This window comes from Prionailurus bengalensis, chromosome C1, assembly GCF_016509475.1.
Source record: "Prionailurus bengalensis isolate Pbe53 chromosome C1, Fcat_Pben_1.1_paternal_pri, whole genome shotgun sequence".
Lineage (NCBI taxonomy): Eukaryota > Metazoa > Chordata > Mammalia > Carnivora > Felidae > Prionailurus > Prionailurus bengalensis.
In genome coordinates this window covers 189,713,513-189,738,546 of record NC_057345.1, presented here as the reverse complement: position 1 = coordinate 189,738,546, position 25,034 = coordinate 189,713,513, and the positions used below count along the sequence as shown (strand labels likewise).

The 25,034-nt window shown below is 37.5% G+C and overlaps 1 protein-coding gene and 1 pseudogene across 1 annotated transcript in view; both read left to right on the top strand.

The window, feature by feature from the left end:
* Positions 1-25,034, top strand: part of ICA1L (islet cell autoantigen 1 like) — a 90,766-nt gene that overhangs the window by 47,389 nt on the left and 18,343 nt on the right. Inside the window, exons 11-12 of the mRNA XM_043577515.1 lie at positions 11,819-12,073; positions 21,778-21,867. Coding sequence (XP_043433450.1) covers positions 11,819-12,073; positions 21,778-21,867 — 345 coding nt within the window. The remainder of the gene's footprint in view (positions 1-11,818; positions 12,074-21,777; positions 21,868-25,034) is intronic.
* On the top strand, positions 15,250-15,353 carry LOC122482413 (annotated as a pseudogene).

Here is a 25,034-nt window from a genome sequence, read left to right as displayed (position 1 = left end):
AGATCGTTACTGAGCCAAAATCAGGAGTTGAACACTTAACTTATTGAGCCCCTGGTTTTTAACATTCAAAAAACCCCTTGAGAGTATGCTGTCTTTTAGCACATATGTTTGATCTTTTTCTTGGTATGAAATCACTACTACTCTCACTTTGTTATAGGTGAGGAATGTGGAGAAGCTGCTTACAACTGTGCACATAAAGTGAATATCTGTTGTGCAAAGACATGGAAATCAGGCAGAACAAAATATAAAATGGACTTTCAGAGAATGCAGAATTAGACACAGGTCCACCAGGGAGGGGATAAGCTTTTGAATGTGAAAACTTTTTTATTAATTGGTATATAAATGATACACTAGTTTCAGATTCACAGCATGATTTGATATTTGTATATATTGTGAAATGATCACCACAATAAGTCTAGTTAACGTGTGTCACCAGACATAGTTACAAAAATTTTTTCTTGTGATGAGATATTTTAAGATTTATTCATTCAGCAACTTTCAAATATGCAATACAGTATTATTAACTAGTTGCCATGCTAGACATTACATCCCTATTATTTATTTATTTTTAAATGTTTACTTATTTTGAGAGAGAGAGAGAGAGAGAGAGAGAGAGTGAGAATGAATGGGGGAAAGGCAGAGAGAGAGGGAGAGAAAGAATCCCAAGCAGGCTCTGTGCTGTCAGTGCAGAGACTGAAGCAGGGCTCAGTCTCACAATCCATGACATATCCTGAGCCAAAGTCAAGAGTCAGATGTTTAACCTACTGAACCACCCAGGTGACCCCACTTTAGTCACCTATTTTGCCTACCCCCCCCCACCCCCATCCCCTGCCTCTGGCAACCTCCAAATCTGGTCTTTGAGCTTGGTTTTAGTTTGCCTTTTTTTTAAAATAAAATTTTATAAATGTTCATTTTTGAGAGAAAGAGAGAACGTGAGCAGGGGAGGGGCAGAGAGAGAGGGAGACACAGAATTCAAAGCAGGCCTCAAGCTCTGAGCAGTCAGCACAGAGCCGGATGCGGGGCTTGAACTCACGAACTGTGAGATCATGACCTGAGCCAAACACTTAACCAACTGAGCCACCCAGGTGCCCCCGTTCCTTGTTTTTTAAATTCCACAAATAAGTGAGATCATACAGGAAATGTTTTGTCTGTCATATTTCACTTAGTATAATTCCCTCAAGGTCTATCCATGTTGTTGCAAATGGCAAGATTTCATTCTTTTTTTAAATGGCTGATTAATACTCCATTGTGTATGTATATACATACATACATGTACGTATATATGTACATATGTACATGTATGTGTGTGTATATATCTATGTATATGTATATAGATATATCTCACATTTTCTTTGCCCATTCATCCATTAATGGACACTTAGGTCGTTTCCATATCTTAGTTATTGTAAATAATGCCAAAAATGAACATGGGATGCATGTATCTCTTCAAGATAGTTGTTTATTTGTTTGTTTTCAGATAAATAGCCAGAAGTGGCATTGCTGGATCATATGGTGGTTCTGTTTTTAATATGGAGATATTCATACTGTTTTCCTTATAATGGCTATACCAATTTACATGGAATGTGAAAACTTTTAACTTTCAAGGGAACACAGATATAACAAAGGACCTGAATAATTATAATTATTACAATTACATTAAAAAATAATTTAATGTCAAATTTATCAATCTTTTCTTTTATTGGATCTTGATTTTTGTCATATGCAAAACTCAGGTTAGAAAAAATCATTGATGCTGTCTTCTAGTATTTGTGTACTTTTATTTTTTACATTTATTTATTTTGTTAATATTTATTTTGAGAGAAAGAGAGAGCGAGCATGAGTGTGGGGAGGGGCAGAGAGAGATGGAAAGAGAATCCCAAGCAGATTCTGCACTGTCAGCACAGAGCCCCGTATGTATAGGTGTATACATACATATACATATAATATGTATATACACATGTTACATACATACACATATACAGTATATATATATATATTTATATATATAAGTTGTATCTATTGTGTTACAGATCTTTTTTTTTTTTTAATTTTTTTTTTCAACGTTTATTTATTTTTGGGACAGAGAGAGACAGAGCATGAACGGGGGAGGGGCAGAGAGGGAGACACAGAATCGGAAACAGGCTCCAGGCTCTGAGCCATCAGCCCAGAGCCGGACGCGGGGCTCGAACTCACGGACCGCGAGATTGTGACCTGGCTGAAGTCAGACGCTTAACCGACTGCGCCACCCAGGCACCCCAAGATCTTTCTTAACTTTAGGTGTAGTTACATCCTGATAAACCCATCATAAATTGAAAATATTGTAAGCTGAACACTGAAACTAATATAGCACTGTATGTTAACTATACTGGAATTAAAATAAAAAATAAATGAAAACATTTTTAAAAATCAAAAAATCAAAAATGTATGTTCTCTTCTATACCAAAAAAAATGTAAGTCAAAATACATTTAATACGTCGAACATACTGAACATCATAGCTCATCCTGGCCTACCTTAAATGTGCTCAGAACATTTACTTTAGCCTACAGGTGGGCAAAATGATCTAACGCAAAGCCTATTTTATAATAGTGTTGAATATCTCATGTAATTTATTGAATACTGTACTGAAACTGAAAACAGAATGGTTTTACGGGTACAGAAGTTTGTAAGTGTATCAGTTGTTTACCCTGTGATCACATGGCTGACTGGGATTTGTGGCTTGTTGCTGCTGCCCAGAATCGTAAGAGAATATTGTATTGCATATCACTAGCCCGGGGAAAATATTAAATTCAACATTTGAAGTACAGTTTCTATTGAATGTGTATCTCTTTTGCATCATCATAAAGTCAGAAAATGGTAAGTCAAACCATTGTAAGTAGGGAACCATCTGTGTGTGTGTATGTGCATATATACATATGTACCCACATATATACATGTATACACACATACACACACACACACACAAATGTAATCTTTATATATGGCTCTTTAAATTTTTACATCTCCCTTTTATATATATTATAAACTGATTTGGCCAATTGAACACTTAAACCAATAATTACAAAATATTACAGTAAATAAGCATGCTAAATTTCTCCTTGTTCAACTTACCTTTTATGTGCTTTTGTTTCAGCAGCCAAAGATCACAAGGAAAAACATTATCAAATAAGAGAATTTGGAGCACCTCAGTTTTCTAACTCTGAAAATGGTTAAGAAATTATAATTTCATCATATAAATGGATAATTTACTTTTAATTTAATACTTAATTCCTCAACATTAAAACCTGTATAGGTCTCTCTATACAGGAATCCAATACCTGTGCTTCTACTTTGTAGCACACTGAAGTGGAACTGAAGTCATTATTTGTTTTGTGTGTTTGGACCCTTGTCCAGATGTATCTGTGAAACTGTGAGGACCATGTCTATCTTACGGTCTAGTGTACCTCCGCTATCCAGCAGTTGTGGACACTCAGTAGAAACTACCTTGAATATCTTCCCCAAGCAGTTATGTTGCAGATATTTTCTCCCATTTTGTCATTTGTCTTTTGACTTTTCATGTAGTTGTTTCTTGCCTTATAAATTTTTAAAAATAATTTAGTGTAGTCAAATTTATCAGTCTTTTCTTTTATTGGATTTGATTTTTGTCATATGAAGAATCAGGTTAGAAAAATTCGTTGATGGTGTCTTCTAGTTTTGTGTACTTTTATTTTTTACATTTATTTATTTTATTAATGTTTATTTATTTTGAGAGAGAGAGGTGAGAGAGAGGGAGCGAGCATGAGTGTGGGGAGGGGCAGACAGAGAGAGAAAGAGAATCCCAAGCAGATTCTGCACTGTCAGCACAGAGCCAGACTCAGGGCTTGATCTCACGAACCTTGAGATCATGACCTGAACCAAAATCAAGAGTCAGACTTAACCGACTGAGCCACCCAGGTGCCCCCACATTTAGACCTCCAATTCATTTGGAGTTTATTTAGCCATATGGTATTAGCAGTGGATTAAATGTTATCTTTTATAAGTGGCCATCCTTTTATATCATTTTTTTTCAATGCCATCTTTGCCACAGTAATTTGAGATAACTTCCAATCATATACTAGGTTTCTGTTTGTATTTAGGTCTGTTTCTGGACTTTATTTGTATTTTATTGATGTGTGCATATACCAATGCCATGTGGTTTTAATTATTGAAATTTTCTTTTGTGTTTTTATATCTGGTAGGGCTAGTATCCTTTTAATTATTTTCTTAGCTATTCTTGCATGTTTATTTTTCAATATAAATTAAAAAAATTTTTTTAATGTTTATTTTTTGAGAGAGAGAGAGAGACAGAGTGTGAGCAGGGGTGGGGTAGAGAGAGAGGGAGACACAGAATCCGAAGCAGGCTCCAGCCTCTGAGCTGTCAGCACAGAGCCCAACGTGGGGCTTGAACTCACGAGCTGTGAGATCATGACCTGAGCCGAAGTCGGATGCTCAACTGAGCATCCAGGTGCCACCCAGGTGCCCCTCAATATAAATTTTATATCATGTTGTCCAGCTGCATAAAACCTATTATTCCTTTTATTGTGATTATATTAAATGTGAAAAACTGACAGCTTGATGGTGCTGAGACACCGTAACCAGAAACAAGGGACATTTTTCCTATTTGTTAAAATTTTCTTGTGTATCTTTTATATACAGGTTTTTTAAAATATAGGTTTTGAACAGTTTTGTTTTTTCTCAGTATTTTATCTTGTTTGTTGTCACTGTAAGTGAGGTTTTCTTTTCCATTACATATAACGTGTGTGTGTGTGTGTGTGTGTGTGTGTGTGTGTATAAATAATCTTTATGCCCAATGTTGGGTTTGAACTCATGACCTTGAGATCAAGAGTCACATGCTCTACTAACTAAGCCAGCCAGGTACCCCTTTCCATTATATTTTTAACTGGTTATTAATTTGTGTATATAAATAAATGCTGTTGATTTTTTTAAACTTCTGATATTTATTTATCTATCTATTTATTTTTTGAGACTGAGAGCAGAAGCTGGGGAGGGACAGAGGGAGAGAGAGAAAGGGAATCTTACGCAGTCTCCACACTCAGCATGGAGCCCAACATGGGCCTCTCTCTTACAACTGTGAGATCATGATCTGAGTGGAAATCAAAGAGTGAGAGCTTAACAGACTGAGCCACCCAGGTGCCCCAAAATTCTATTGACTTTTTGTATGTTAATATTATATGTTGCTACCTAGAATTTTTTTATAGTTTGAGTTAGTTTTATCATTGATTTTCTAGAGTTTTCCAGGTATACCATCATGTCATCTGCAAATAGATATAATCCTGTTTTTTTCTTTACCAGTTCTTGTTACTGTAATTGATTTCTTTTGTTTAATTGCATTGGTTACTACCTCCAGAACCAGTTGAATATTAGTGGGCATTTCCTAATTTTAGTGGAAGTTCCTGTAATGTTTCTGAATTAATTAAGATGTTGGCTTTTGAAATGAGCTATAGATTTTGTGACGTTAAAGAAGTATCCACGGGGTGCCTGGATGGCTCAGTCTGTTAAGCGTCCAACTCTAGATTTCAGCTCAGGTCATGATCTCATGATTCATGAGATTGGGTCCCATGTTGGGCTGTGCGCTAACAACACAGAGCCTGCTTGGGATTCTGTCTCTCTCTCCTTGTCTCTCTCTCTCTCAAAATTAATAAACTTAGAAAAAAAAGAAAGTATCCATACACTCCTAATTTCTTAAGAGTTTTATTAGGAATGGTTGTTGAATTTTTCCAACAGCTTTTTCCATATCTATGCCAGCAGTTATTTGATTTTTCTTCTTAAGTGTATTAATATGATAAATTATATTAATAGGTTTCCTGATACTACACCATCTTTGCATTCCAGTTATAAGTCCAGCTTTGTCATTGTGCATTAATCTGTTGATATTTTATTTACTAATTCTGCATTGCAGTTGATTTCCCTGTGAAGACATTTAAACCTAGTGCATTTTTTGTGTTTTCTTCTCAATGGAAATTGTTCTGTTTAACCTTTCTATATGTACTAAAATCAATTTCAGCAAATTATATTTTTCTCAAATTATTCGTTTTGTCTAGATTGTCAGATATTTGTATAGATTTGTATAAAATCTTGATTTTTAACAGCTTTATTGAGGTGTAAGTTAAATACCTAAAAATTACCAATTCTGAGTGTAAGATTCTATGATTTTTCGTAAATTTATAGAGTTGTGCATGTTATCACCTCAGTGAATATTAGAATATTTCCCAAAAGCCTCTTGTACTTGTTTATAATCCTTGCTCCCACTCTGTCCTAGAAAATTACTAATCTGATTTCTGTCTCTCTAAATTTCCCTTTCCTGGACTGAAATTGTACAAAAGTTCGCCTTTTGTGTCTGGCTTTTTATGTCTGCCATTAAGCCTAATGTTTTTCTAGATTCATCCATGTTGTTGCAAATAGCAGTAGTTCATTACTTCCCCCCCCCCTTAATTGTTTTATTGAAAAATACACATAAAATTTACTATCCTACCCGTTTTAAGTGTATACTGGTATTAAATTGTGCAACCATCACCACCATCCATCTCTAACTTTTTTCATTATAAAACTGAAAGTCTGTATCCATTAAATGATAATTACCCATTCCCCCACCTCTGCCCCTAACACCCAACATTCTCCTTTGTTCTCTATGATTTTGACTATTCCAAGTACCTCATGTAAGTGGAATCATATAGTATTTGTCCTTTTGTGACTGGCTTATTTCACTTAGCATAATGTCCTCAAGATCCATCCATATTGTGGTATATTGCAGAATTTTCTTCCTTTACAAGTCTGAATAATATTCCATTATATGTATACACTACATTTTGCTAACTATAGTTTATTATTTTTTATTTATGAATGTATTCCATTGTATGGATATACCACATTATATTTATCCATTTATCAGTTGATGGACATTTGGACTGTTTACAGTTTTTGGCTGTTGTAATTCTGTTGCTGTGAACATTCAAGTACTTCTCCTAGTATGGACATAAGATTTATTTTTATTGGTTAGATCCCTAGAAATGGAACTGCTAGGTTATGTGGCAAGTTTGACTTTATCTTTCTGAGGAACTGCTAAATGGTTTTGCAAAATGGCTCTACTACTATTTCATTCCCACTAGCAAAGTATGAGGGGTCTAGTTTCTCCACATCTTTGTCAACATTTGGTATTATCTTCTTAATCATGTACATTCTAGCGCTTTTAATTTGTGGCTTTAATTTGCATTTCTCTAGTGACTTATGATGTTGAGTATCTTTTCCTGTGTTTATTGGCCATTCGTATATCTTTGTTGACAAATCTGTTAAGATCTATTGCCAATTTTTTAATTGGGTTATTTACCTTATAATTAAATTGCACGATTATTCTTCATACAAGTTGTCAGACATAGGACTTGTAAATATTCCAGTCATCTTATTTTCTCAATTTTGCCTCTTGAAACACAAAATTTTTTAAATTTTATGAAGTTCAACTTAACATTTTTTTTCTTCTATGGGTTGTTCTTTTGGTATCACATCTAGATCTCCCTACCCAAGATTACAAAGATTTTCTCTTATGTATTCTTGAAGTTTTGTAATTTTAACTCTTATCTGTGGGACTATGATCATTTTGAGTTAATGTATTGTGTGAGGTAGGTAAGGTTTATTTTTGTTTTTGTTTATTGCATATGTGTATCTACTTGTACTAGTACCATTTATTGAAAAGATATTCCTTTATTCACTGTATTTTCTTGGCATTTTTGTTAAAATCAAATGACCAAAAAAAATGTAAGGGTGTGTTTCTGGATTCTAGTTTCTGTGCCACTGATCTATATACCTAACCTTGGTCAGTACCCTACTGTCTTGATTACTGTGGCTTTATAGTAAAATTTGAAATTAAGTAGTATAATTCCTACAGCATTGTTCTTTTTTTTTTTTAATTTATTTATTTTTGAGAGAGACAGAGAGTGAGCGGGGGAGGGGCAGAGAGAGAGGGAGACACAGAATTGGAAGCAGGCTCCAGGCTGTCAGCACAGAGCCTCATGGTGGGGCTCGAACACACAAACCGCGAGACCATGACCTTAGCTGCAGTCGGACGCTTAACCGACTGAGCCACCCAGGCGCCCCTACAGCATTGGGTTTTTTTTCAAAATTGTTTTGGCTATTCTAACTTGTTTGCATTTCCATATAGATTTTACAATCATCATGTTGAATTCATACATCAGTTGGAGTTGATTGCTATCTGGACAATATTGTTCCTTCCAGTCTGTGAATGTGGAGATTTTTTCCTTATCATTGGCTTTCAGTGGTTTGCTTATGAAGTATCTAGATATGGATCTCTTTACATTGATTCTACTTGGGTTTTATTAAGCTTGTTGGATGAGTACATTGATGTTTTCAACAAATTTGGGACATTTTGTCCATTATTTCTTCAAATTCTGCCCCGCCATCCTTTTGAAACTCTTATTGTTTCAAATTGAAACTCTTATTGAATTATTGAATAATTCAATTGAAACTTATTGAAACTCTTACTTCTGATGTTGGCCCGCCATTTCACTTAGATACTGTGCATTTTTCTTCATTCTTTTTTCTTTTCTCAGTTCTTTGGGTTGCATAATCTGTCAGTCTATCTTAAAGTTAGCTAATTCTTTCTTATGCTAGTTCAGATCTACTGGTGATCCTCACCAGTGAATTTTTCATTTCGGTTATTGTACTTTTTTTTTTTTTAAGTTTTTTAATGTTTATATATTTTTGAGAGAGACAGACACAGCGTGAGTGGGGGAGGGGCAGAGACAGAGACATAGAATCAGAAGCAAGCTCCAGGCTCTGAGCTGTCAGCACAGAGCCCAATGTGGGGCTCAGACTCACGGACCGTGAAATCATGTCCTGAGCTGAAGTTGGATGCCCAACTGACTGAGCCACCCAGGTGCCCCTCAGTTATTGTACTTTTAAAACAAATTTTTTTTAAGTTTATTTATTTTGAGAAAGAGAGCGTGCACATGCAAGCAGGGAAGGGGCAGAGATGAGAGAGAATCCCAAGAGAGCTCCACACTGCCAGTGCAGAGCCTGACATGGGGCTCGATCCCATGAACCATGAGATCATCACCTGAGCTGAAATCAAGAGTCGGACACTTAACTGACTGAGCCACTCACATGCCCCAGTTACTGTACTTTTCAACTTCAGAATTTCTATTAGGTTCTTTTTTTGTAATTTCTGACTCTTTATTGATACTCTCTATTTGATACAGTATTGTCACAACACCTTCCTTTGCTTTTTAAAGATTGCTTTAACAAATTTTTCAGCTTTACTGAGGTAAAATTGATAAATAAAATTGTAAGATGTTTGAAGTGTGCTGATATAATGTTTACCTTGTGAGAGGATTCTCTCCATCTAGTTAATTACCCTATCTATGAACACACTTCCTTTACTTTAATCATACTGTCTTTTAGTTCTTTAAATGTATTTATAAGGGTTGCTTTGAAGGTTTTGCCTGTTAATATGACATTTGGTTTGCTCTCACAGGCAGTTTGAGTTCCTGCCTTCTTGCCATTGTTTGGTCATACTTTACTATTTATTGTTTGTTTTGGCCTACCTTACTGTTTTTTGTTGGAAACTGGACATTTTAGATAATACATTTTAGCAACTTTGGCTACTGGTCTTCTCCTTTGGGGCTTGTTGTTATTATTTGCTTGCTTTATTTCTTTAGTGACAGGCTGGATTATTTTGGTGAAGTCTATCCCCCCTTCCCCAGCCCCTCAGCTCCCAACAGTGGAACAGGGATACAGAATTAGGTTTACCCACAGTCACCCTAGGATGACAGTTTGTTTTGGTAAGGGTTCTCCCTGACAGTCCCTTTCCCTGATCACACCCAGCTGTTAAACACCACTAATTTCCATATCATTGCTTTATTATTTTTTAAGAATGCTCTGGATCATAAATTGTTCTACAAACAAAACCAATAAAATTTGGACTCCTGTGAGAGGATATTTTCCAAGGTCACTGAGATTTATTCTTACCCTACCTAGGTAGGCTCGTCCCCATTGGCTTTTTCCCTGATTCTTTCAGGCAAACTAGTTGGCCTACATTTTAGCCTGTATGTCCAATGAGTCTTCCAGTCTCTTCCCAATTGCTTTTCACCACAGCCTTCACTGTTCTGGGGAGTATCCTTAGGCTTGAATTTCTCTGTACTCTGTTGCAAAGGAAGTCAGTTCTTTGGGACAAGATTTGGAGCTATTTCATAGTCTGCTTCTCTCTCCAGGCAAAATCTCTAAGTTAGGGCTTTATCTGGGAATGAAAACAATGACATGTTTCTGTATAAGATCCTTGCTCTGGGAGCTGAATGCTAAGTGAGGAGGGTGATGGTAATCTCAGGTCTTTTTGGCCTGCCTTTTCCCGAATGAAACTACCACATTATGAGCAGGGTCACATGACCCAGGGCTCCTGTATTCTCAGCATGCCACACCCAAATCATAATCTCAATCTTATGACTGGGGTCTTGTTATCTGCGTTGGAAATGGGAGCTTGCACCTCTTGATTGTACTGTCCAGACTTAGCCAATAGGTAAGTGAGGACAGGATATGAAATGCTGATACCCTGCCCCTCCTGGGAACATAACTCTTGACTGAGACTTGTGGGAGCAGGAGCCCTATGTTCTTGGCTACACAGGGTGAGACTGGAATTTCCATCTTGCTTAACTGGGAAGGGAATGGTTCTTAGTTCACATACCATAGTCTGAATTTTAATAGCTTTTCTTGAGTAGGTGTTTCCTCATTTGATGTGTGTCCTTGGAACAATTTCTAGAGACTTTAATGATTGTTTTTTAAACATTTTTCACCAGTTATTTAAAAACTGGTATGCCTGTCCATAGACTTCCCCACTCTATCATGCTGGAAGCCTTTTTCATTTTTATCAGTAAAGGTGTTCAGGATTATTTTTTCTCTGTTAATTGCTATTTAAGTATCCATGGATTATAACATGAAATGTTTTTATTATTATTTTTCAGAAATTCCATTGCCCTTTCAACCAATAGTTGTTTAATAGAATGTATTTAAGTTTACAAGTGGAAGAGCCTTTTAGTTTTTCAGTTTCATTTTTTAAATTACTTCACTTTCTTGGATGTTGTTTGTAGTATTTCGACTTTAAGAAACTCATTGATTTTTATGTGTTTGCTTTAGTATAATTTTGGTGAATTTTCAATGTGTGCTTGAGAGGAAAATATATTTTCTTTTTCATTTTTTTAAAGATTTTATTTTAAGTAATCTCCACACTCACTGTGGAGCTCAGACCCACAACCCTGAGATCAAGAGTCACACACTCTACTGACTGAGCCAGCCAGGCAGTCCAAGTGTATTTTCTGTTAGGTTTATTTACAAAACCTATCTTAGTGATTACTCTGTTTAGATTTTTTATATCTCTACTTTTACCTTTTGGGCATATTTTTACTGAGAGTGGTATATTAAAATCTACTGTTTTTTACTGAGAGTAATTAATTAAATAATTAAATTCTATGATCATTAATTTGTTTCTACTTCTTGCATCCCCTGTAGTTTCTGCCCTAAATAGTGGCTGCTTCATTATTTCACACTTAGATATTCATAACTATTGTATCTTCATTGTGAAATGTGGTCATTTTGATCTATAGCCTACCCAATTACAAATAATTTCATGTAAACTTCCAGTCAGTTTAATTGTTCACTAAAATTTTGTTAAAAAATTATGTTAATGTATAAGAACAGTGAACCAAATTTGATTTGCCCTACATTTTACTCTTGTTTCCTCAAAAAGAAAAGAGCCATTCTGTTTTTATTTTCATTCAACAGTTGCAAAAGATTTACCTGTTGATTCACTGGAAGATGATTTTGAGAAGGAATTCTCATTTCTGAACAACCTGCTAAGTCCTGGTTCTTCAAGTACTAGTGAATTTACCCAAGAATGCCAGACTGCCTTTGGGAGCCCCGGCACCAGCCTCACATTCCAGGAGCCTTCTGTGGGGTCTGAGCCTCTTGCTCATTCTTCACGATTCCTTCCTTCACAGCTCTTTGATCTTGGCCTTCATGCTGTTGGAGCTTTCAACAGTAAGTGTCTATGAAACATTTGGACACCCATGACTTATTTTATCCTTGTGAAGCAAAACTATGTGCATGTGGATGCTAAAATCAACAAGGATATTGATTTTAACTTTAGTACTACTAGATAAAATCTGCAGTCACACGCATCAACTGAAAAAAATAACAAATATTACTACTGGAGTATATCAGTAAGACTGAAAAAAAGGCTGCTTTCCTCCCACCTCCTCCAAACCCCACATTTTCTGCATTGACTTTCCCAGATGTCTTCTCAACATAGTAAATCAGTGTCTTATTTTAAACTCTTGACCTGCTAAGTTATCCCTACTTATGGCAGGTCATATTGTTTCTTCCATCTAGCAAAGCTTGGTGTATTCTCTTCCTGTGGGTTTAGAGTAGATCCTGGCAACTCCTGGGCAAGGCAGCAGGACTGGAGGGTTGTGGTAGAAAGCCGGGGAAGGGTGTTTTCCTGAGGAAAGGGCCCTCTTCTTTGTGTTTATGTCAGGGACTCCCTCTACTGACCTGCTGTCCCAGCAACGTGTAATCAACCTAGCACCTTGGGAGTCATTTTGCTCCCCACTTCCATATTTATTGCTAAGTGCTGTCAATTCTATTTCTAAAATATGTCTCCAATTTCATGCTTCTCCTTTCTTCCTCTATTATCAGAGGCATTTAGAGCCTTGTTTGGTTTTCTGGGCTGCTGTAAGAGTCCTCCTACCAGACCTCCCAAACCCCAGGTCATATTCCATGCTTTCATGGAAGAGTTCTTTCTCCAAGAAGCAGATTCTGATGTCAGCACCCTGCTTACATTAAAATGAAGGACCATGGGCTCTAGGGTAAAACCCGTGCCTACATTTCCACTCTTCTCTCTTACCTTACTTCAAAATACTTCTATGTTCTTTTCTAAATTTATTTATTAATTAATTAATTAATTCATTCATTCATTCATTCATTTAAGAGAGAACATGAGTTGGGGAGGGGCTGAGAGAGAGGGAAACAGAGAATCCCAAGCAGGCTCCACACTGTCAGCACAGAGCCCAACATGGGGCTCAAACTCACGAAACCATGAGATCATGGCCTGAGCCAAAACCAAGAGTTAGACACTTAACTGAGTCACCCAGGCACCCACAATCCTTTGCATTTTCTGTAAATGTATTGACTATTTTTAGATCCCTCTGAGACATCACTGCTTGTGTTGCTGCTTGGACTTATGATGTTCAGTAATAAAGCATAGGCTTGAGCCTGTGTTTTAGGTTCCCAGTCCAGCATTTTCTCCATGGTGGCCAACCAACCCTTGAATACTTCTTCAGTACTGTCCAGTGGAGTGGTTTCTGCCACCTCTGGCCTCGCGTAGTGCTTTATATGTTTTCATGGCTGTAATCATAGTTCATCTTGCCTTCTGTCCCTATCTTTCACCCCCTAGTAGATTTTATCCTTGAGAAAATGGTTCACAGCACCTAACAGTGTCTTAATGCATTATACTTTGTATTAAAATACTTTGTTCATACTGTGTCTGCAACACCATCATACTTTGTCCAGCCTGCAAGTATTTCAAGGACACAATCTGTATGGTGATTTATCTTTGTCCTTTCTATGAGAGCAGCATAAAGTTAGCTCAATAAATAAAATAAATATCAGTTAGGGGAGCCTGGCTGCCTCAATTGCTAGAGCATTTGACTCTTGGTCTCAGGGTCATAAGTTGAAACCCCACATTGGGCATAGAACCTACTTAAAATAAAATAGAGGTGCGTGGGTGGCTCAGTAGGCTAAGTGTTGGACTTTGGCTCAGGTTACAATCTCTTGGTTGTCAGCACAGACCCCACTTTAGATCCTCTGTCCCTCTCTTTCTTTGCCCTTCCCCTGCTTGTGCATGCATACACACTCACATTGTCTCTCTCTCTCTCAAAAATAAACATGAAAAAACTAAACTAAGGAGAATAGGGGAGAAGATGGCGGCGTAGGAGGATGCTGGGCTCACTGTGTCCTGCTGATCACTTAGATTCCACCCACATCTGCCTAAATAACCCAGAAAACCGCCAGAAGACTGGCAGGACAGACTCTCCGGAGCCAAGTGTAGACAAGAGGCTGACAGAAGAGGGTAGGAAGGGCTGAGAGGTGGTGCGCACTACACAGACTGGTGGGAGGGAGCCGGGGGAGGGGTGGAGGGGCAGCCCACCCAGCAAGCCAAAGCCCCCATTCTGGCTTCCAAAAGTGGAGGGGCTGGACTGCATGAGTTCTGACAGCCAGCAGGACTTAACATCTGGAATGTTATAAGTCAACACTGGGACAGCTTGGAGATTGGGAGGGCAAGAGAACACCAGGAGGGAGAGGTGTTGAGCCCTGGAAGACAGAGATCAACTCAGCGGTGGGGAACAAAGGCGCTGGCCAGCGTCATATCCCTCTCCCTTCCCCCAGCCGAAATCCCAAAGGGAACCAGTTCCCGTCACCAAACTTCCTTGCACCTCACGAACACCCAGTGCCGTGCTTCTGTGGATCCATCCCTCTGAGGGTCTGCCTCCCTCCTGGTGCTGCAGGGCCCCTCCTGCAGGGGACCACCCTCAGCAAAGTGAGCTAAGCCTGCCCCTCCCGCCCCTGTGCACCTTGCAGATCCAACCTGGCTAATACGCCAGCTCCCATCAAAGCAGCACCACAAGCCTGGCAATGTGCAAGTAGCCCAGACAGGGGCCACATGACTCCACAGTGAGTCCTGCCCCTGGGAGAGGGGAAGATAAGGTACACACCGGTCTGATTGTGGCCCCAGCAGTGGGCTGGGGACAGACATTGGGTCTGACTGCAGCCCCGCCCACCAACACAAGTTACTCCAGACAGCACAGGGGAAGTGCCCTGCAGTTTGGCACCACCCCAGGGACAATCCAAAATGACGAAACAGAAGAATTCTCCTCAGAAGAAACTCCAGGAAGTAGTGGCAGCTAATGAATTGATCAAAAACGGTTTAAACAATATAACAGACCATGAATTTAGAATAATAGTCATAAAATTAATCGCTGGGATTTAAAAAAGCGTAGAGGACATAGAGGATCTCTTGCTACAGAGATCAAGGGACCAAAAAATAGTAATGATGAATTAAAAATGCTAAATGAGGTGCAAAACAAAATGGAGGCGGCCACAGCTCGGATTGAAGAGGCAGAGGAGAGAATAGGTGAATTAGAAGATAAAATTATGGAATCGCTTCTCGGCCTTTTGGCTAAGATCAAGTGTAGTATCTGTTCTTATCAGAAGATAAAATTAGGGAAAAAGAGAAATCTGAGAAAAAGATAAAAAAAATCCAGGAGTATGAGGGGAGAATTAGAGAACTAAGTGATGCAATCAAGCATAACAATATCCGTATAATAGGAATTCCAGAAGAGGGAGAGAGAGAGAAAGGGGCTGAAGGTATACTTCAACAAATCATAACTGAGAACTTCCCTGATCTGGGGAAGAAAAAAGGCATTGAAATCCAAGAGGCACAGAGAACTCCCTTCAGACGTAACTTGAATCGATCTGAACGACATATCATAGTGAAACTGGCAAAATACAAGGATAAAGAGAAAATTCTGAAAGCAGCTAGGGATAAACACCCTCTAACATATAAAGGGAGACCGATAAGGCTAGTGTCAGATCTATCTACTGAAACTTGGCAGGCCAGAAAGGAATGGCAGGAAATCTTCAATGTGATGAACAGAAAAAATATGCAGCTGAGAATCCTTTATCCAGCAAGTCTGTCATTCAGAATAGAAGGAGAGATAAAGGTTTTCCCAAACAAACAAAAACAAGGAATTCATCACCATGAAACTAGTCCTACAAGAGATCCTATGGGGGATTCTGTGAGTGAAATGTTGCAAGGACCACAAAGTACCAGAGACATCACTACAAGCATGTAACCTACAGACATCAAAATAATTCTAAACCCATATCTTTCAATAATAACACTGAATGTAAATGAACTAAATGCTCCAACCAAAAGACATAGGGTATCAGAATGGATAAAAAAAAAACCCAAGACCCATCTATTTGCTGTCTACAAGAGCCTCATTTTAGGCCTGAAGACACCTTCAGATTGAAAGTGAGGGGATGGAGAACTATCTATCATGCTCCTGGAAGTCAAAAGAAAGCTGGAGTAGCCATACTTATATCAGACAAACTAGACTTTAAGTTAGAGGCTGTAACAAGAGATGAAGAAGGGCATTATGTAATAATTACACAATCTATCCATCAGGAAGAGCTAACAATTATAAATGTCTATGTGCCAAATACGGGAGCCCCCAAATATATAAAACAATTACTCACAAACATAAACAACCTTATTGACAAGAATGTGGTAATTGCAGGGGATGTTAATACTCCACTTACAACAATGGATAAATCTTCTAGACACAGGATCAATAAAGAAACAAGGGGCCTGAATGATACATTGGATCAGATGGACTTGACAGATATATTTAGAACTTTGCATCCCAAAGCAACAGAATATACTTTCTTCTCGAGTGCACATGGAACATTCTCCAAGACAGATCACATACTGGGTCACAAAACAGCCCTTCATAAGTATACAAGAATTGAGATCATACCATGCATACTTTCAGACCACAATGCTATGAAGCTTGAAATCAACCACAGGAAAAAGTCTGGAAAACCTCCAAAAGCATGGAGGTTAAAGAACACCCTACTAAAGAATGGGTCAACCAGGCAATTAGAGAAGAAATTTAAAAAATACATGGAAACAAACTAAAATGAAAATACAACAATCCAAACACTTTGGGATGCAGCAAAGGCAGTCCTGAGAGGAAAATACATTGCAATCCAGGTCTATCTCAAGAAACAAGAAAAATCCCAAATACAAAATCTGACAGCACACCTAAAGAAAATAGGAGCAGAACAGCAAAGACATCCCAAACATAGCAGAAGAAGAGAAATAATAAAGATCAGAGCAGAAATAAACAATATAGAATCTAAAAATCTGTAGAGCAGATCAATGAAACCAAGAGTTGGTTTTTTGAAAAAATAAAATTGATAAACCTCTAGCCAGGCTTCTCAAAAAGAAAAGGGAAATGACCCAAATAGATAAAATCATGAATGAAAATGGAATTATTACAACCAATCCCTCAGAAATACAAGCATTTACCAGAGAATACTGTGAAAAATTATATGCCAACAAACTGGACAACTTGGAAGAAATGGACAAATTCCTAAGCACCCATGCACTTCCAAAACTCAAACAGGAAGAAATAGAAAACTTGAGCAGACCCATAACCAGCAAAGAAATTGAATCAGTTCTCAAAAATCTCCCAACAAATAAGAGTCCAGGACCAGATGGCTTCCCAGGGGGAATTCTACCAGACATTTAAAGCAGAGATAATACCTATCCTTCTCAAGCTATTCCAAAAAATAGAAAGGGAAGGAAAACTTCCAGACTCATTCTATGAAGCCAGCATTACTTTGATTCCTAAACCAGACAGAGACCCAGCAAAAAGAACTACAGGCCAAAATCCCTGATGACTATGGATGCAATAAGATACTAGGAAATCGAATTCAACAGCATATAAAAAGAATTATACACCATAATCAAGTGGGATTCATTCCTGGGCTGCAGGGCTGGTTCAACATTCGCAAATCAACGTGATACATCACATTAATAAAAGAAAGATAACCATATGATCCTGTCAATCGATGCAGAAAAAGCATTTGACAAAATTCAGCATCCTTTCTTAATAAAAAACGTCGAGAAAGTCGGGGTAGAAGGAACATACTTAAACATCATAAAAGCCATTTATGAAAAGCCCACAGCTAATATCATCCTCAATGGGGAAAAACAGAGCTTTCTCCCTGAGATCAGGAATATGACAAGGATGTCCACTCTCACCACTGTTGTTTAACATAGTGTTGGAAGTTCTAGCATCAGCAATCAGACAACAAAAGGAAATCAAAGGCATCAGAATTGGCAAAGATGAAGTTAAGCTTTCACTTTCTGCAGATGACATGATATTATGCGTGGAAAATCCGATAGACTCCACCAAAAGTCTGCTAGAACTGATATATGTATTCAGCAAAGTTGCAGGATACAAAATCAATGTACAGAAATCAGTTGCATTCTTATACACTAAAAATGAAGCAACAGAAAGACAAATGAAGACACTGATCCCATTCACAATTGCACCAAGAAGCATAAAATACCTAGATTTATTTAAAAAAAGCATAAAATACCTAACCAAAGATGTAAAAGATCTGTATGCTGAAAACTATAGAAAGCTTATGAAGAAAATTGAAGAAGACATAAAGAAATGGAAAAACATTACATGCTCATGGATTGGAAGAATAATATTGTTAAAATGTCAATACTACCCAAAGCAATCTACACATTCAATGCAATCCCAATCAACATTGCACCAGCATTCTTCTTGAAGCTAGAACAAACAGTCCTAAAATTTGTATGGAACCACAAAAGACCCCAAATAGCCAAAGTAATTTTGAAGAAGAAGACCAAAGCAGGAGGCATCACAATCCCAGACTTTAGCCTCTACTATAAAGCTGTAATCATCAAGACAGCATGGTATTGGCACAAAAACAGACACATAGACCAGTGGAATAGAATAGAAACTCCAGAATTAGGCCCACAAAAGTATGGGCAACTAATCTTTGACAAAGCAGGAAAGAATATCCAATGGAAAAAAGACAGTCTTTTTAACAAATGGTGCTGGGAGAACTGGACAGCAACATGCAGACGGATGAAACTATTCTTACACCATTCACAAAAATATACTCAAAATGGATAAAGGACCTGAATGTGAGACAGGAAACCATCAAAACCTTAGAGGAGAAAGCAGGAAAAGACCTCTCTGACCTCAGCCGCAGCACTTTCTTACTTGACACATCCCCAAAGGCAAGGGAATTAAAAGCAAAAATGAACTATTGGGGCCTCATCAAGATAAAAAGCTTCTGCACTGCAGAGGAAACAATCAGCAAAACTAAAAGGCAACCAATAGAATGGGAAAAGATACTTGCAAATGACATATCGGAGATATGGAAACAAACTGAGGGTTGATGGGGGGGTGGGAGAGAGGGGAGGGTGGATGATGGGTATTGAGGAGGGCACCTGTTGGAATGAGCACTGGGTGTTGTATGGAAACCAATTTAACAATAAATTTCATATTTAAAAATAAATAAAAAATAAACTAAGCTAAGATAAAATAAAAATCAGTTAAATCACTCAGTAAGAATTTAACCTAGAAGTAAGAAAGGACAGTATTATTTGATAAAGAGGCACTCTAGGATAATTCAGATGTTTTGCTATAAAATTTTAGAAAACAATTATTCTTGCATACATATCTAACTGACCTAATAAAGATTTACAAACAGATTCATTCTCCACGGGAATACCTATTGCTCTTTCTCCTTAACTTGCCACATCTCTAGCAGCACTGAATTCTTTTCTTATTTTCTGGCAATACATTATCCACAATATTTCTTTATCACTTAGAACATCTGTTCTGGTCCCTGCCTGCAGGCTGACAGACGTTCCCATGCAATGACTGAGGCAGTTGATACTCAGTGTTTAATGAGTGTCTTGTTCAAGATAACTAGGCAGTTTAAACAATTAAGAGGGAACCAAAATCTGGTCTTCTGCCTCCTAGTACAGGACTCTTTCTACTTGATTCACCTTTTCTTTGTCTACTTCTTTCTCTCCTATAATGTAAACCAGGAAAGTGAGCTGCCCTGAGTTAGAAGATCTGTGTTCTAGGAACCCTGAGTAAGAACATGGGCTTCAAATGATCTCTTCTGTACAAGGAAGGTAGTAGACAGGATAATTTATATTCCTTTCTAGTGCTGTGTTTTAATTATAAACTAAATAATTTTTCATATTACAGAAAATATTTCACCATATTCATAATACTTTTTACTTTTAAGATTTTATTTTTAAGTAATTTCTACATCCACCATGAGGCTCAAACTCACAACCCCAAGACCAAGAGTCTCACGCTCCACTGACTGAGCCAGCCAGGTGCCCCTCATAATGATACTTTAAAAAAAATTTATTTAAATTTCATTTAGTTAACATATGGTGTAGTATTGGTTTCAGGAGCAGAACCCAGTGATTCGTCATTCACATATAACACCCAGTGCTCATCCCAATAAGTGCCCTTCTTAATGCCCATCACCCATTTAGCCCATCCTCCCACCCCTCCCCTCCAGCAACCCTCAATTTGTTCTCTGTATTTATGAGTTTCATATGGTTTGCCTCCCTCTCTATTTTTGTCTTATTTTCCCTTCCCTTTCCCTATGTTCATCTGTTTCTTAATTCCACATATGAGTGAAATTGTATATTTGTCTTTCTCTGACTTATTTTACTTAGCGTAATACACTCTCATTCCATCCACATTGTTGCAAATGGCAAGATTTCATTCTTTTTGATTGCGAGTAGTATTCCATTGTATGTATGTGTATATATCACATCTTCTTTAGCCATTCATTAGTCCATGGACATTTGGGCCCTTTCCATAACTTAGCTATTATTGATGGTGCTGCTGTAAACATTGGGGTACATGTGCCCCTTGAAATCAGCATTTTTGTATTCTTTGGGTAGATACATAGTAGTGCAATTGCTGGGCCTTAGGGTGTTTCTATTTTTAATTTTTTTACTGTTTATTTTTGAGAGAGGGAGAGAGAGAGACAGAGTGTGAGCAGGCAGGGGCAGAGAGAGACAGAGTTGCAGAATCCAAAGCAGGCTCCAGGTTCTGAGCTGTCAGCATAGAGCCTGATATGGGGCTTGAACCCACGAGCTGTGACATCATGATCTGAGCTGAAGTTGGAGGTGTAACCAACTGAGCCACCCAGGCACCGCTCTATTTTTAATTTTTTTAGAAACTTCCATACTGTTTTGCAGAGCAGCTGTACCAGTTTGCATTCCCACCACTATTTCAAAAGCATTCCCTTTTCTCCGCATCCTCACCAATATCTGCTGTTTCCTGAATAGGTGTAAAGTGATATCTCATTGTGGTTTTGATTTGTATTTTTCTTATGATGAATGATGTTGAGCATCATTTCATGTGTCTTTTAGCCATCTGAATGTCTTTATTAGAAAAGTGTCTGTTCATATCTTTTGCCTGTTTCTTCACTGGATTATTTGTTTTTTGGGTGTTGAGTTTGTTCATAATGATACTTTTTAATAACTGCATAGCATTTTGTCACATTTATCTTCTATAATCTGCTAAATTCCTTCCTTGGTTTTTTGACTTTTTCATTATATAGATAATGCTGCAAAAAACTTCATCATACATGCACTTTTTTTCCTTCAGTTAAATAACTTCCTTTAAGTAAATTTCTGGAATAGGATTACTGAGTCCAGTAATAGGATTACTGAGTTAAAGGTTTCAAGATTCTAATTGTCAGGTGTATTTCCTCTCTCCCAACTCCTTAGAAATTCTCTTTCTATGCCTTATATATCTGCAATTATTTAAAAAGAACACTTGTATATTTATATCAAAACCACTTTGAAAACTGTTAGGAAGTCTGATCTAATTCTACCTGGAACTAAACTTGATGATTTGACTACATAATTGCAGATACATTTTAAGTATTTTCTGCCTCTTATATTGTAGAATCACACCCTAGTAGAAGGATTAAAGTACTCATTAGATATTTTTACGTTTTCTTGTCTTTTCTGATGCTACTTCCTATTTGACTAACAGTGGATAATTCCTTACTTCCCTCCCCGCTAGGCTGGGCCTCTGAAGGGGGATTAGAAGTTCCTCTTTCACACACTGATAACCAGCCAGTGCCTTCACAGAGTCCAAAGAAATTAACAAAGTGTAAGTTATTTATTTCTATTCTTTATTATCATATTAACAATCAGTTGCAGTCACATAAATTTAGAAAAGAATTACTTTATAGTCTTTGCCTCATATTGTCCAGGAAAATATTTTGTTCATAATGAATTAAAATGAAAGTTATACCTGGCTATCCCTCAGAATGGAAAAAATTGAATAGAAATTGTGAACTTGTCATAGTAAATTCTATACTTTAATTTTTTAAATATTTTGTGCTAAGGTTTGTTGGTAATGGATAATATCATTAAGATAGAAGGTGTTCTTTGATTACAAGATGCCCATTGACAAAGAGTGCATTCAGGCTTTTAGCACAGGGCCTGGTACATAGTAATTGCTAACATTTGTTGAGTACTTACCATATTATTGTCTGCAGAACTGGTCCATGTTGTAGTTACTATGTAGGGTATGCATAGAAAACAGGTACTCTGTCAGGATTTTAGATACATGATAATCTTAGTCACTAATGTTGATTTTTTAAAACTTTGATTGGAAAGCATTTCAAATGTACAAATGTTACATAAGTGAAAATAGCTCAAAGAACACCTGTATACCCTTTATCCAGATTCATCTACTGTTAGTATTTTGCTTTATGTAGGGTGTGTGTGTGTGATTCATGTGTTATTTTATTCTCAACCACTTGAGGGTGAGTTACATACATCATGACCATTTACCCTAAAATACTTAAGTTTGTATTTCCTAAGAACAGGTATATTTTCTTTCATAACCACTGTATGGTTTGTAAACTTCAGGAAATTTAATGTTAATGTATTTTGTACAAAGCGAACCATGTATTTGTATTCCAGTTTTGTGAGTTGACCCAATAATGTCCCCTGTAGCACATTCCCCCTCTGGACCGAGAGTCTAGGGTCATGATGTATTCAGTTGCTATGTCTCTTTAGTCCCTTTTATTCTGAAACACTTCCACAGTTTTTCTTTGACTTTTGAACATGGGAATTTTAATACAATATAGTCCCTCTGCTCCACTGCTTTTTATCTTTGGTAGAATATTTCTTATCTCAGTTTTATCTGAATTTTATTGTGATTAAATTCAGGTTCTTCATTCTTGACTGGAATACTACACAGGTGACCCTCCTGTCTCAGGGTTCCAGATGTAAGGTTTTTGCAGTCTGTTTCTCCTTCATTGATAATGTTAATTTTGGCCACCCATTCAAAGTGTTGTGTACTTTTTCTCTTAAATAATTACTGTTTTATGTTATTTTATCCTCTCATGCAGTTATTAAGCAGTCTCTGAGGAGACACTTTGCGACAGCACACAAGTCCAGGTCTTAATCAGAATTTCTACTTAGATGTAGCATCCATTGTTGTTGCTTTTTGTGTGATTCAGTCTTTACAATGATGAGTGGTATAAAAAAAAAAATAAAAGATTTTCTCACCACAGCACTCCCTCCACATTTTTGTTGTAGTAGAAAATACAAAACAGAATTTATCCTCCATTTATTTATTTATTTGTTTGTTTGTTTATTTATAAATTTACATCCAAGCTAGCATATAGTGCAACAATGATTTCAGGAGTAGATTACTTAATGCAGCTTACCCATTTAGCCCGTACCCCCTCTGACAACCCTGCCAGTAACCCTCTGTTCTCCATATTTAAGAGTCCCTTATGTTTTGTCCCTCTCCCTGTTTTTATATTATTTTTGCTTCCCTTCCCTTGCTTCCCTTCATATGTTATGTGTCTTAAAATCTTCATATGAGTGAAGGCATGTGATATTTGTATTTCTCTGACTAATTTAGCTTGGCATAATACCGTCTAGTTCCATCCACGTAGTTACAAATGGCAAGATTTCATTCTTTTTGATTGCTTAGTAATACTCCATTGCATGGTATGTGTGTGTGTGTGTGTGTGTGTGTGTGTGTGTGTGTGTGTACGTGTACACACACACACACACACACACACACACACACACACCACATCTTCTTTATTCATTCATCCATCGATGGACATTTGGCTCTTTCCATACTTTGGCTATTGTTGATAGTGCTGCCATAAACATTAGGGTGCATGTGCCCCTTCAAAACAGAATACCTGTATCGCTTGGATAAATACCTAGAGTGCAATTGCTGGGTCATAGGGTAGTTCTCTTTTTAGATTTTTGTGGAACCTCCATACTGTTTTCCAGAGTGGCAGTACCAGCTTGCATTCTCACCAGCAGTGCAAAAGAGAACCTTTCTCTCTGCATCCTCACCAACATCTGTTGTTGCCTGAGTTGTTAATGTTAGCCATTCTGACAGGTGTGAGGTGGTATCTTATTGAGGTTTTAATTTGTGTTTCCCTGATAATGGTGATGTTGACCATGTTTTCATATGTCAATTGGCCATCTGGATGTTTTCTTTGGAGAAGTGGCTATTCATGTCTTTTGCCCATTTCTTCACTGGATTATTTGTTTTTTGGGTGTTGAATTTTATAAGTTCTTTATAGATTTTCAATACTCAACCCTTTATCTGATACGTCATTTGCAAATATCTTCTCCCATTCTGTAGGTTGCCTTTTAGTTTTGCTGATTGTTTCCTTTGCTGTCCAGAAGCTTTTTATTTTGATGAGGTCCCAGTAGTTCATTTTTGCTTTAGTTTCCCTTGCCTCTGGATTCCCTTGCCTCTGTTGATTAAGAAGTTGCTGCGGCCAGGGTCAAAGAAGTTTTTGCCTGCTTTCTCCTCGAGGATTTTGATGGCTTCCTGTCTTTCATGTCTTGAGGTCTTTCATCCATTTTGAGTTTATTTTTGTGTATGGTGTAAGAAAGTGGTCCAGGTTCATTCTTCTGCATGTCACTGTCCAGTTTTCCCAGCACCACTTGCTGAAGAGACTGTCTTTATTCCATTGGATATTCTTTCCTGCTTTGTCAGAGATTAGTTGCCCATATGTTTGTGGGTCCATTTCTGGGTTCTCTATTCTGTTCCATTGATCTGAGTGTCTGTTCTTGTGCCAGTACCATACTGTCTTGATGATTATAGCTTTGTAGTATAGCTTGAAGTGTGGTATTGTGATGCCTCCTGCTTTGGTTTTCTTTTTCAAGATTGCTTTGGCTATTCAGGGTCTTTTCTGGTTCCATACAAATTTTAGGATTATTTGTTCTGGCTCTGTGAAGAATGCTGGTGTTATTTTGATAGGGATTGCATTGAATATGTAGATT